At 49.2% G+C, this 12,596-nt stretch overlaps 1 protein-coding gene across 2 annotated transcripts in view; it reads right to left on the minus strand.

The window, feature by feature from the left end:
* Window positions 1–3,601: 3,601 nt before the first annotated feature.
* Window positions 3,602–12,596, minus strand: part of PIAS4 (protein inhibitor of activated STAT 4) — a 50,075-nt gene continuing 41,080 nt past the window's right edge. Inside the window, exons 10-11 of one of the 2 annotated variants that reach the window (XM_075903008.2) lie at window positions 10,799–10,929; window positions 3,602–6,531 (exon numbers count right to left, since the gene is read on the minus strand). In XM_075903008.2, coding sequence (XP_075759123.1) covers window positions 6,326–6,531; window positions 10,799–10,929 — 337 coding nt within the window. In that variant the 3' untranslated portion in view covers window positions 3,602–6,325. Of the gene's footprint in view, window positions 6,532–10,796; window positions 10,930–12,596 lie in introns of those variants that run through there. The other variant, XM_075903009.2, reaches the window with a different exon arrangement.

A 12,596-nucleotide genomic window follows, 5' to 3' on the forward strand; every position in this document is an offset into this window, starting at 1 on the left:
AGTCTCCTTTCATAAGGCAGGTTTTCCATTCCTCGGATCATCCTAGTGGCCCTTCTCTGTACCTGTTCCAGTTTGAATTCATCCTTCTTAAACATGGGAGACCAGAACTGCACACAGTATCCCAAATGGGGTCTTAGGGCTTGACCCACATTCAGACATAGGTTCTGCCAGACCTACACTCAAAGCTGTTTGCACCCGAAGTGGGGAGGGGGGGGGGTCCCTTTGGGTCACCAGAACATTGGGGCCTTGGTGTCACGGAGTCACAGGAGGCGGCTTGGCCAAAGTCCCTAAGGGCACATTACACTGCAGCTGGGACAAAGCGAGTGGGGGCACATTTCCCTGCACTAGGAGGCACCCTCCCAGCTGCAGTATAGATGTAGCCTCTGGGGTGCATCCGGGGCAGCCCTAGACTAGCTGCCAGCAACTGGTGCCCTAGGCGAACCATGCAATCGGCACCCCCACCTCCAAACCCCTCAATGATATTGCACCATCATTTGGTGCCCCATTTAACTTGGTGCCCTAGGTGACTGCCTAGTTCGCCTATATGGGCGGGTGCATCTCCATGGAAACTAAACACCTGTCGCTAGCCCATCAGCTGACCGGGGCTTACCAGGCACAGGCTGTGCAGCTGTAACATTTCAAGGCAGACATCTGGGCAGGAGCCCAGATTCCGAGACCCTGCGAGGAGGGAAGGGCCCTGCACTCAGACTCCAGCCCATGTGACTACACCCCCATTTTACTGCCGAAGCTGGAGGCAGCTGCCAAGGGCCAGCTGCCCACATTTAATTGCAGTGTTGACAGACTCCCCGATTTAGGAGCACACGGCCCATAGAAAACCAATGAGAAGGTGGCTTGATAGATGGTGCTGCAGCCGTGTTCCTTTGCCAAGTGAAAGGCTGTCTGCTCTCGAGCACGCCGCCGAAAGCTTGGAGCAACCAGAGCCCGACTGGTTTCCCTTGTTTGCAGCAGCAAAGAAAGCTTGCGTTACCCGCAGGGGACCAGCTCCACAGAGGCTGCCGTCTCTGGCTGGCTACGGAGAAAGGGACAGCGTTCCACGGGCTTTGCCAGGTCCCAACCCAGACGCTGGTTGGAATCGCTCCGACATTTCAAAGCCAGGATTCAAGGCCTGCAGTCGGATTAAGCCGTGCTGCATCTTCCAGGAAGTCCAACCCTTCGCGTAGGTTGCGTAAAAACCTCTGTGCGGTCTTCTCGTGCTGGTTTTCCTGCTAGGCTCACTGAGAGCCAGGCCAGTGAGAGCCACTCCATCATATTTTGAAGATTAAGTGGCAAACTCTCCCAGGGCAGAAGAGAGTGTTATTTAAGTTACAGTAACCCCTAAGAGGTCCCAAAGCCCTTGGCTGTGTAGTTACGCAACAGCCCCCTTCTCCAAAGAGCTTACAAACTAAGCGGAGAAGACAAAGGATGGGAGAGGAGAGATGCAGAGACAAGAAACTTGACCAAGACCACACAGTAGTTCAGTGGCAGAGCTAAGAAAAGAACCCAGCTCTTCAAGTCCCAGTCCAATGGGGCATACTGGGGGAAAAGGCTGGAAATTGTCAACCTCTCCTTTCCCGCAATTCCTGCAAATTGCAGGTCTTGTGCAATTCCTTCTACAATTCTGGCGGCCACATGCTTTGTTTCGGCGGCAGTGTGCAAGGGCTGCTGTTGCTTGCACCGTTTTGTTTATCCACACAAAGACGCCGCCACTTCAGTTTTGGCGCAGATCTGAGCGCCAGACATTTATATTAAACAAAAGTGGCCAGGGATGTTTCGGGCACTGTGTGTTTGGTTCGGCATCCTATTTTAAACGGGGACTATCAGACCTGTCGGGAATGGAGTCAGAGCTCCAAGTGACTGCTGATAGAGCACAAAACCTTCACTACAAAAAAAAGGAAAACTTGAACAGGAGAGAGGAACAAGGGCTGGTATCAGATTCATTAGAGAAAGGAGCCATGTAAGCACACAGCAGAAGTTACACAACCATGAGGAATGCAAAATATCGGACAAAGAAGGCACTTGCTTCCCAACAAATCCAGGAGTTCCAGTGGGGGTCATTGCTGCAGGGCGAGCCAGAAGACTTCATTGCACATGCGCTAGGACATGTACAGCCTCCCCATTTATATTCCAGAGACGCACCCACTCCTAGGGACCAAGACCCAACCTACACTGAGAACACAGCTGGTTTAATAGCCAGGCTACAACCCTCTTTCTGCCCATACACAGAGTTGCATCCTCACAGCCTTTTATTCTGCGACAATCATAAAGGCTTGTCCGCCCCCGGCCTCTGAATCAGAGTTTTTCCCCTGTGCGCCTTCTGAGAAAATCCCGGCAGCTGCCTCCCTGCGCCTCGGCAGGGGACAGAGCAGCTGGGGCCATGGGCCCTCAGAGCAGTCCACCAGCAGGAGTGCTGGATCAGTTTGCGTAGTGGGGGCACTGAGCCATTGAACCAAACTACTTCAAGCGGAGAGCACCAGAGTCCATCAGCGCATGGTGGGATGTCCTGCCAGCCACACGGAGAGAGGAGGGAGAAGCAGGCAAACTGGTTCAATGGTTACAGAGACCTCCCCCCCCCTCCATACAGCCAAGGACAGGAGGGATTTGACACCTATGGGACAAACGAGCCACATGTTGCTGCAAACCGTGTTTGAAATCCACCATGTCACTAAGGAGTTAAACCCCTTGTTCCAGGATAGGCCCTGCAATGTTGCATCTTCCCAGTTCAGCCTGCCTGGCTCTGCCATCTTCCCGGTGAGGCTCATCTTGCCAGGCCAGAGAACAGCATCCCAGCCCGGGATTCCAACATACAGCAGAGCCAGACTATTGCTTTTAGCCAGACATCTAGAGCAGTGTCTCTCAACCAGCGGTATGAGTAGCCTGAGGAGTATTCGAGAGAAGTCCGGGGGGGGGGGGGGGGGGGACAGGGAGTGGGCGTGTCAACTGAAATTTGGAAAAAACTGAATTTGTTTAAGTTTGACAGCGTTATTATTATTTTTGTACTTTACACCCAAAAATTTCACCACCCGAGCGGCTACAATTAAGTTGTTTAACAAATGTATTGCAATGATAGAAAAAAATGTGAGAGAAAACTGCAGGTACCGGGAGGGGGGTACTTATTTTTTTAAAGGGATACTTTATAAAAAAGGTTGAGAAACACTGGTCTAGAGCACCAGACGCTCCACTGCCCTTCCCTTCTCACTCAAGGGGCTTTAAAAATGCTGAGTCACCCTGGCAACTTTCGTGCCCCAGTGAAATTGACAAGACATCAGGCTCCTAATCTTGATGCCGCACAATGGAAAAATCCACTATGCGCGATGCCTACTCCACACTTAAAAAGGACACTGGCCTTGTTCAGTGCTAGGAGAGACATCTCGCTCGGTGCAAAGTGCGGCCGGCCTCACCCATTCAGGAGGAGCAGTTAAGGCCAATGGAAGAATTCCTTCACCTCTGGAAGAGGTGGGTTAATGACATCAATGGAACTCCTCCCCCCTCCCCATATCAATGTAGGAAGTGTCCATCTTACGGCACCGTAGCAGCACCGCTCGAGTGTAGACAGGCCCTTGCAAGCGGGAGAGCCCAAAATGCACAATGGAAAAGGACAAGCTGGGAATTAAATGTAAATCTTTATTATTTAACAAACACTATAATTCTGAACTTTGAAGAATGTGTACTGAGGGAAAAAATAATTCTTTTGTTTTTTCCTCCTCTTTACAAAAAAAAAGAAAAAAAACAGGATATAAGAAAAAACATATGTACAGGAAGAGCTGGCCAACTCAAACAGAAAGCAGTAACAGAAGCATGATGTTTCCAAACAGTGGCTTGGCCTAAAAAAATTTAAAAACAATTAAATTAGAATACAAATATTAGAAAAAATTGGACTCAAGCTACCGGGCGGCTGGGGATGCAAGCCGCAAAACTTTATATACAGTAAAACAATTTGAGCTCTATCCAGCTTTTGTTTCCTTTTGATCAGTTTGAATCCAAAAACATATTGCTTTTCTGGAAAATGTAAAGAAAAAGTCTTCCGTACAAAGAGAGGTTTTTCTGGGGGAGAGGAACTAAAAGGGCAGAAAAGTGGAGGTGATTCCAGGGTAACCTCTTTCCCTCCCATCCCTCGACTGCTCTGGAAGGGGGCCCCAGGGAATTCCTTCACCATCTTGTTTTCACTGCTAAGGAAATGGGAGACCCCTTCCCATGTGATCTCTGCCAGCCAGCTTTGCACATGTCCGCTTGGGGAGGGGGCACGCAGGCAGAAACTTTCCACCTGCCTCCAATTTCGTTTGGTGGGAAGAGCACAGATTGGCAGGAAGGACCTTTCCCCTCAAACACACCCATGCGGCCCCCAAGGTGATCGGCACCCCCATTTCCACCTTCTGATGGGAGGATGCAGGGCTTGGTATCCCACCGCTGCAGGGCCTGGGATTTCTGAGGTGCAGCATGCCTCACTGAAGAAAGCTCTATTCATGCATCATGGCTCAGTGAGAATTTGGAGGGGGAAGGGTCTAGCTTTCTGCTCAAGAGCATCTATGGATTAATATTCTGCTCTCCTCCTGCATGCTTTAAAGAGGCCCTTCAAAAGGTATCTGAAAAAAGTTCTAGATGGAACTTGATGGCTTTTACGTGGATGGGGCATTTTAAATGCATCAGGCGTGCTTCTGAAAGTCCCATCACTTTGGTTCTGTGGTTTAACCTAGCTGCAGACCCCAGCTTCAGGGGAAGAGGGAAATTGGGTCCCTGCGTCCCCCGTGTCTGGACCGGGCTGCAGCTGGGCTCGCTAGCGAGAGTACAAGTGAGCAGAAGGGATGGTGGAGCTGGAAGTGACGGACTGCCCTTTTTCAGCAGCTAGAACGCTTACACGCAGTCCGACTGGAAGCTACACAAGTGGCTTTGGCTTGCAGTACTGCGGCTCAGCTGGTGGGGTGCTCAAGTTCATTGCCATTTGGAGTTCCACCCTTCCCTTATACACGCTCAAGGGGTCAATTCAACATGCCAGCTTCCTGCTACAGTTTCTTCTCATCCACAGTCGAGAAAGTCGGCAAGGTCCAAAGCAATGCAGACGTCAGAGGCTTTTAACTGGGAACAGGCAGAGCGGAGTATGCAAGTTAGTTACAAAAGTTACAAGGCAAAGTAAAAGGTTACCATTTGGAAACTCAAGAGCAAGAAGAGTTTGCCATTAAGAGCTTAGCAGTAGCTTTGGGTCTGGGACCAAAGTCTTGACAGAAATGGAAGAGTCCAGAGGCCATTAATACGTGGTCGCTGTGTTCCAGTCGCCGTGCTCCCTCCAAACACTATGACATGAACGCTGTCAGCAGTACCAGCGATGGGCTTTGCACTGTTTCGTGACTGAAATAAACCTGAATTGGAGTTACCGAGGTAGTTGGCTAGAAACTGAGATTTCCCCACCTGGCATTTTCTTGAAGGCCATACCATCCCCTCCACCCTACCTCACACACCTACACAAATGCCACGTGCCCAGCTGATGGGCTTCAGCTGTCCTGCAGGCCCCTGGCACCAATTCCCGAGACAAAGCCTTCTTTAAAAAACAGGGAACGCACAGCCCTTTTATAGTCTTCAAAAACACCAAGTTATTGCACTTCGAAAATACAACAGATTTGTGGTTCAAGCCCTCCCCTCCCCCCACCCCATGGCTTCTGCTCAACTAAAAGGATTCACTACGCACAATTTCTACATTATCGTCCGATGAGATTAAAAGGATTCAAAACGTGTCTCTTTACATGAGGTGCAGAGCTGCGGGAGCTCCTAACTAGAACAGTGCGATTCCAATCTGACGTCTTTCCTTTCGGTCCTCCCCCCCCTCCCCCCAAAAGCCCTCTAAGCCTTGCATTCTAGAAACCTCCCCCCAACCCACGCCCCTCTCGCCCCCCACCCGGTCACATGTCCAGAGATAATCAGGAATGGTTATTTAACAAGACAAAGATGCACACAGCTTTGGAGATGCACTGGAGTTTGCCGTCCCGTAGGGTCCCAGGCGGCCTCCAGCGATTCACACTGCGATGCTGAATGGCAGCAGAGGTCAGATCGCTCTGGATCCTGGCTGCCCAGCTTAAGACACTTTCCTTACTTCAGACTCCGGTTCAGGTTGAGCTGGTAGAGCTCGGGGTCAGGCTGGTTAGCGGGGGCAGGTTTCCAACCAAGAAGCAGCTCAATGGTTTTATTTTTCGTTTTAATGGTTAACTTGGAATAGGAAAGTCAAAGGAGACCAGGGAGGAAGGGAAGTGAGGTGAAGGAGGAATCCCCCCCCCTCCGGTTTTGTAAGCACCAGAGTATTCAAGTCTGTCCATTCTGAGATTCAGAGCCACTTCTGCAGTCAGCAGGCAGACACTAAACCTTTCTCGTAAGAGCAGCGTCGTTTCGGTTGGGGTCCCTCATCGTCGTCGTCGTCTTCCTCCTCTTCTTCCTCCTCTTCCTCGGACGACGAACTGTCCAGTGTTAAATCCACAACATCGGCGGTGGCCTTGCCATTCTCTCCATTGCTGTTGGGAGCGGGCAACAGCCCGTTCACCTCCGAAGAACCTGGGAAGAAAGAGGTGTGATTAGAACGTTTAAGCCGCCACAAAGGCTACTTCCACGGCAGAGCCCGAAGGGATGTAGCCTCTTTGCACCTCTGGACATATCTGGAGACGGGGCAGATAAAACCGTCCCTCCGGGGTGGCTGTGTATGGAAGTCCAGCCGCTCCAGAGGTATGTGAATATTTCCTGAGATGCCCTGGAAGGAAGATGGCAACTTATCTGTGCTGTCGCTTTTCAAGATATAGGCCAGATGTGTGTTCCACTCAGATGTGCGTGTACCCAGAGAACTCATTGGGGTTGGGCTCACACCCAGCGGCCTCCAACACCTCTCCCCATGGCTATATAATGGCAGCTCCTGCCTGACCCCGGCTGAGTTCTTTCACACAATAATCCAAGACTGGAGACTCTGATGCAGGCAGGGCAGAGGGTGAGTCACGGAATACGTGGCTACACCCATATCTCCAAGAACAGTTGCAAAAATAACCATTTTCTCTTTAAGTGGCGGCAGATGTGTATTTTGCACAGGTGACTCTCCAAGCCCTTCCTCCTCTTGGTATTGCTTGGATTAGGGACGCTTACTGATTACCCGTTCACATCACCCTTAACATGCGATGCTTACCAGGTACCAATTAAGGAACCAGCCCCTTGCACTTGAGGCTGCTGGTAGCCTTAAGTGCGGGAGGGGGGAGCAGAAGCCCCCCCCATGCTTGCTGGCTGGCTACTGCTGCCACCCCACTCCCACACGTGTGTATGTGGGGGGGGCACCATTCTCCCTCGGACTTGGGGCTGACAGGTTCTGCTGCTGGTCCCCCTCTTTCCCCTCCATATGGAACCCTGATACCTGGTTAAACCTTAACTGGGATTTTACATCCCTCGCTTGAAGCTGCTCAATCACTAGAGAACGACCTTCCCTAAGTTTGCATCCGACCTAGAAGCCGCCATAAGAGCAGCCTGCTTGGTCAACACACATACGGAAGACTGCAGCAGCCGTACGAGCACCCTGCATTGGAACAGCTGAGAAACGCAGTAGATTTGTCTTGGGCTTCTTTAGCTCTCAATGCTGGAAGTTCCCTCCCAGGGACATTTTGACAAAGCCAGCTGCCCTTTTGTCTGAGTTGCATAAAAGACAAAAAGTCGATGCAACGATGAAGCATTTGAGTCCTTCCTATGTACAATGCCAAGCACCACCTCACCCGAGGCACGGAGACACTGATCGTGTACCCCAGAGTGCGGCTTAGGAAAGCATATAGGTAAGTAAATCAGCTGACGGCGAAATCACCTTGGACAATGTCAGCTGTGCCCTGTAGGACACTTGGTCTTTGAAGCACGGTGCACATGAAAGCCCTGTCATTAGGGCTTGCAGTTCACTGACTCTTCTTGTGGAGGCTGGAGCAATAGGAAAGGCTGTCTGCTGAGAAAGAAAAGGAGAGACAGAGCAAGCTGAGAGTGGCTCACATGGCAGACCCATGAGGGCAGCCGGTACAGCATGAAGGTCTCACAAGGACCATTTCCTTCACAAGAAGGAACAGAGGGACAAAACTCTTCAGGAGTCACTGGGATGAGTTGAGAAAATGAGACTTCTCCTGGATTGGCGAACGGCATGCTGAGATCCCCGCCAAGTGGGCACTAAGCAAGACAAGAGGCAGACTGGAGGACTTAGAGGTAGCAAGTAATCCAAAAGCATCCTGAGCACTAGCTGCCATCAGCTGAATTCTCCCAGATACTGACCAAATGGAAAACAAACAAAACCACTTTCGCTTGGCTAAATTGGTGGCCTTTAGTAGGTGGCTTCCTACTATTAAATAGGACCCTCCAAACAGCGTCTGAATATTTCTTCCTTCATCTAGCCATTCGCGCTGCCAAGTGCGGCATGTGCAAATCAGCCATGGCACAGAGTAGGTTGGGCAGGAGACAAAGGATCTGGGAGGCTGAACTGATAGTTGGAGGAGATTCAAGATCCAACACTGTCTCAATCAAGCTGCACGTCTCAGTCTGGCATGGTCCAACTTCAGTCTGTGGATTAGGGATGTTAAATGTCAATCAGCTAATTGAGTAGTCGATGGAATTTCCATTGACTACTAAATTAGTCAATAAGGGGAGCACTTGCTATCCTGCTGCACCTCTCCCTTTGAAATGTACAAGAGATGCAAGTGGCTCTTGTACATTTCAAAGGGAGAGAGGCATCGGGAACTCACCCCAGCGCGAGGAAGTCCCCCACTAGTGTGGGTTCCCCTATGTGCCTCTTCCTTTGAAATGTGCAAGAGCCACCTGCGACTCTTGTACATTTCAAAGGGAGAGGAGCAGCAGTTGGGACCTGCAGGCAGGACTGTTTCAATCCCTGCTTGTGCTGTCCCCTGCCTCCCCTGACCCTGCAGAGACGATGCTGTGAGGAACTGGCTTTTAAGTTGGCTTCCCCCAGCACCGGCTCCTGCTCCCCCACTTGCTGCCTCTCTCTCAGGAGCAGCAAGGGTGGGAAGTGACTAGTCGAGTTCTTACTCGACTACCCGATAAGCATTTGCTTATCAGGTAGTTGACTAGTCGCTTACATCCCTAGTGCGGATAACATGAGAAATAAGAGGAACAGGGGGAAGTACTGCAGGGCTGATCTCCAGCACAAGCGGAAGGCACTGGCTAAAGACTGGACCGAGTCCTGCTCAAGAACCAAACTGACAGCACTTTTGTTACAAACAGGCTGACTGAGTGGATGCACCACTCCACTGGTGGTTCTCGGAGAAAGTCCTGCTGAGGCCAGTGGGGTTTGTAAGGCTAGCAAGCATTACGCCGTCTTTGATGCACAGGTACCAGAACTCTATTGCTTCCTGGCAAAGCTGATTGGAGCAAGCCCCTTCCTGCTTGTTCACATGAACCACTGCGGTGGGAGAGTCGGTTAGCATGCTGCCCTGATCCAGGCTGATCCCGAAAGGCATGACAAGCGTTGGAAGTGGCTTGAAGCGCCAATGTGCTGATATGAAGACATGCTTCTGGCTCGGACCGTAAACCTTTCATGTCCCTAGATGCCGTATTGTGGTGGCATTGTTGACTGGAATCCTAGTTATAGAAAACGGGCAAAGAGAACCTGATCTGCTTTGTTCTGCTTAGCACACCGCTAGAGAGCCCAGTATCTCTGGCGCTGCTCAGACCAGCCAGTCCACTGACGGGCAACTAGGGTGAGAAACAAACTTCAACCATGACTGAAAACGACAAAGATTCAGTCTCGTGAGCTGGGCCACATGGTCTAGTAACTAAAGGTTTACATGGACCACGGTCAAAGGCTGAGATTAGCAGTCCAGAGAGAGACAGATATCAAATTAATGTAGAAGAAAGGCCCTCAGATGCGTAGAAGCTAGTAGAGTCTCTATAAAAATCAAGACTGAATCCGCTATGTTACAGTTAACACCCGCTGACCAAAGAGGTACAATGTGAAGTGGAGACTGAAGGCTTATTCTTTGGCTCTGCCCCTCACTAGTCAATTGTCTAGGTCCGGAAAGACATGATTTCCCCTCCTTTGGAGAGAAGCCACTACAGCCATGATGTCGACAACAGGCCAGAGTGAGGAACAGTGTGTTGATAATACTGACTGAAGCTAGGAAGCTTCCTGTGTTTGGGGAAAACTACCACATGGAAACAGGCATCCTGAAGATCGAAAGCAGCTAATCAGAGGTCATGAGCCAAATACGGGGAGAACAGTAGCCATGGTAACCATGTGGAAATTACACATTCGATGGAATTGGTAAGACCATGGAGACTGAGTCAGGTCTCATCCCTCCCCCGAACGTAGGGGTCAGAAAGCATTAGGAGCACAATCCTTTCCCCTGAAGAAGAGGCATCACCTTCTCCACAGCTCTCAGGGGGGCCAATTCGGGATCTGCTGAAGCAGCAACAGCAGTTCATGGGAGGAGTCCCGGAAAAGGGACTCCCATGCCACTTTGAAGGCATAACTCAACTTTGCTAAACAATGGATTTGGACTCAATAACTAAACCAGTTAAGGATCAAAACTCCATTCTAAGGGCCTGAAGACCCCATCAAGAACGATTCCCCCCTTACAGTGTTGTTACTACCTCTCTGATACTGCTAACTCCTGTGTGTGGAAAGACAGGGGAACCTACTAGCAGACTTACAGCAGCATTCTGAATAGAGCGCCTAAGGTGTTCGACAATTCTCCAATACTGACCACATCTCCCGATTTTGTATCAAGTTGCAATCTTTGCAAGCTCTCTACAATTCTTCTTTCAGTGCATTTAAAATCATTAGCCACACCCACACACCCACCTAGTACCAATATCGGACACTGAGGGCTGCAGCTTCTTTCTTTCTCAGCTTTGATTGGACACCAGGATCCATCCACCAGGAATTCGATTTCATCTGCATCCTCGCATTCCGTCAGTATTTTTGAGAGGAGCCTGAAGAGGAAAGAGAATACCATCTATTAGCCCTGAGGCACTCGGCAATCTGTCATCAAAAGTGCTCTGCTAAGAGGGATCTTCACTTTAAATGGCCCTAAAACGTACAGGGTTGAAGGGGATTTGGTGATAGTGAAAAGCTGCTACACCCAAGTCCTATTATTCCACACAACAGGTACTGGTAGAGCAAACATCCCCACTCCACCCTGATGTGCCTTAAACCATGAATCAGAGAGACTAAGAGAGAGAGCAGCCTTCCTGCTCAATCCAGTCCTTGGTCTCTATCGATGCTGCCCATGGAGTGGAAGGGGACAACTACTGTTATGTATGAGAGGTGGTGGTTTGGTGATGAAGGCTTTCTATTAGGAAGTGGGCTGAGATGACAGCTCAATTATTAGATGTGATAACAAACCTAGAGCAGATTTGAACATGAGGCTAAAGTCTCTCCCTCACACCTTATCTTGTAGCTCATCAGGCTGACATTTTCATCACAGTAGAACACATTCCTAACCCCGCTGCAAGCCTTTTGTTGGCTAACTTCCCAAATCCCTTGTGCTGCTGCCCAGACAATATTCTGGGGAAGCCACATCGATAGCTCATTGGTAACTCGCGAACATCCAGTTTTACTCATCGTAAACGGACAGAATACTTCACCAGATGCTGGACTTCCCAAGCTAGTGCTGAAATCTCTGGGGAAAAGTACAAGGCATGACCTGTCCTCCCACACTGGGTGGAAAATACACCAATTATGGCACAGTTTGACATGGCCACCTTTTCTAATCACAAGGAGACTGACCACAAGGAGATCAAAACTACTGCTCTGGTTGACCGGGCCACCTACGCTGGGTGTTTGCTTTTCTACTGTTGAGGTGTCTCATCACTGGCCTCACAAGGGTGTCGATTTGAGCAGGTCAGTTCTAGAAAGCATCACACACATCTTGGCTGGGGAGTTATCAGTAGGAGGGTGAACAAATACTTGATTTGCAAAAGGCCATTCATGACATTTCCTTGACATGTGATACATTTGGAGAACAGTTTTGTCATGACTGAGTAGGAGTTGCTCTTTGATTCATGACAGGCTCTGGAGTTCTATTGGCCTAGCCTAGCTAAAGGACTACTAGAAACAGAAATACTAGACATTTCTATTTCTCCTTTTCTTCCAAAGTCTAGTCCTCCACAGCCAGGCTATAAATCAGAAAGGGAGATGGATTTTTCCTGTTGTATTGGTTGAGTTAGAGGATATTTAATAATTATGACAGATAATAATGTCTACTTAAGCATCTTCTTCTGTTTTTTCCTGTTTAAAATTATGTGGGGTCAAATTATTTAATGTCAGCCGACATTAAAATTCAAGAAGTAAATGTTAAAATGAAAATTGTCAACACATCAAAATATACAAAGTAAATATCCTTAAATCAAACTCTAGGTTCTCAAATAGCATTTTTCTTACTATGCCTCTCAAAATTTCAATTTTTTTATATTTACCAATAAAAATTTAATTCTTCCAAACTATGTATTTGCCAGAGGGCAGAGTGAACAGATAATCTATGCCTCGACTGCTTCAGACTAAAGAGGCCATAAAAGCTAGATAAGATCAGTAACTATGAATTTCTTGATGCTCCGAGTACTGTCTGCATGATTAAATCTAGGGGAATATATAACTGAGG

Source organism: Pelodiscus sinensis, chromosome 32, assembly GCF_052426305.1.
Source record: "Pelodiscus sinensis isolate ZL-2025 chromosome 32, ASM5242630v1, whole genome shotgun sequence".
NCBI lineage: Eukaryota > Metazoa > Chordata > Testudines > Trionychidae > Pelodiscus > Pelodiscus sinensis.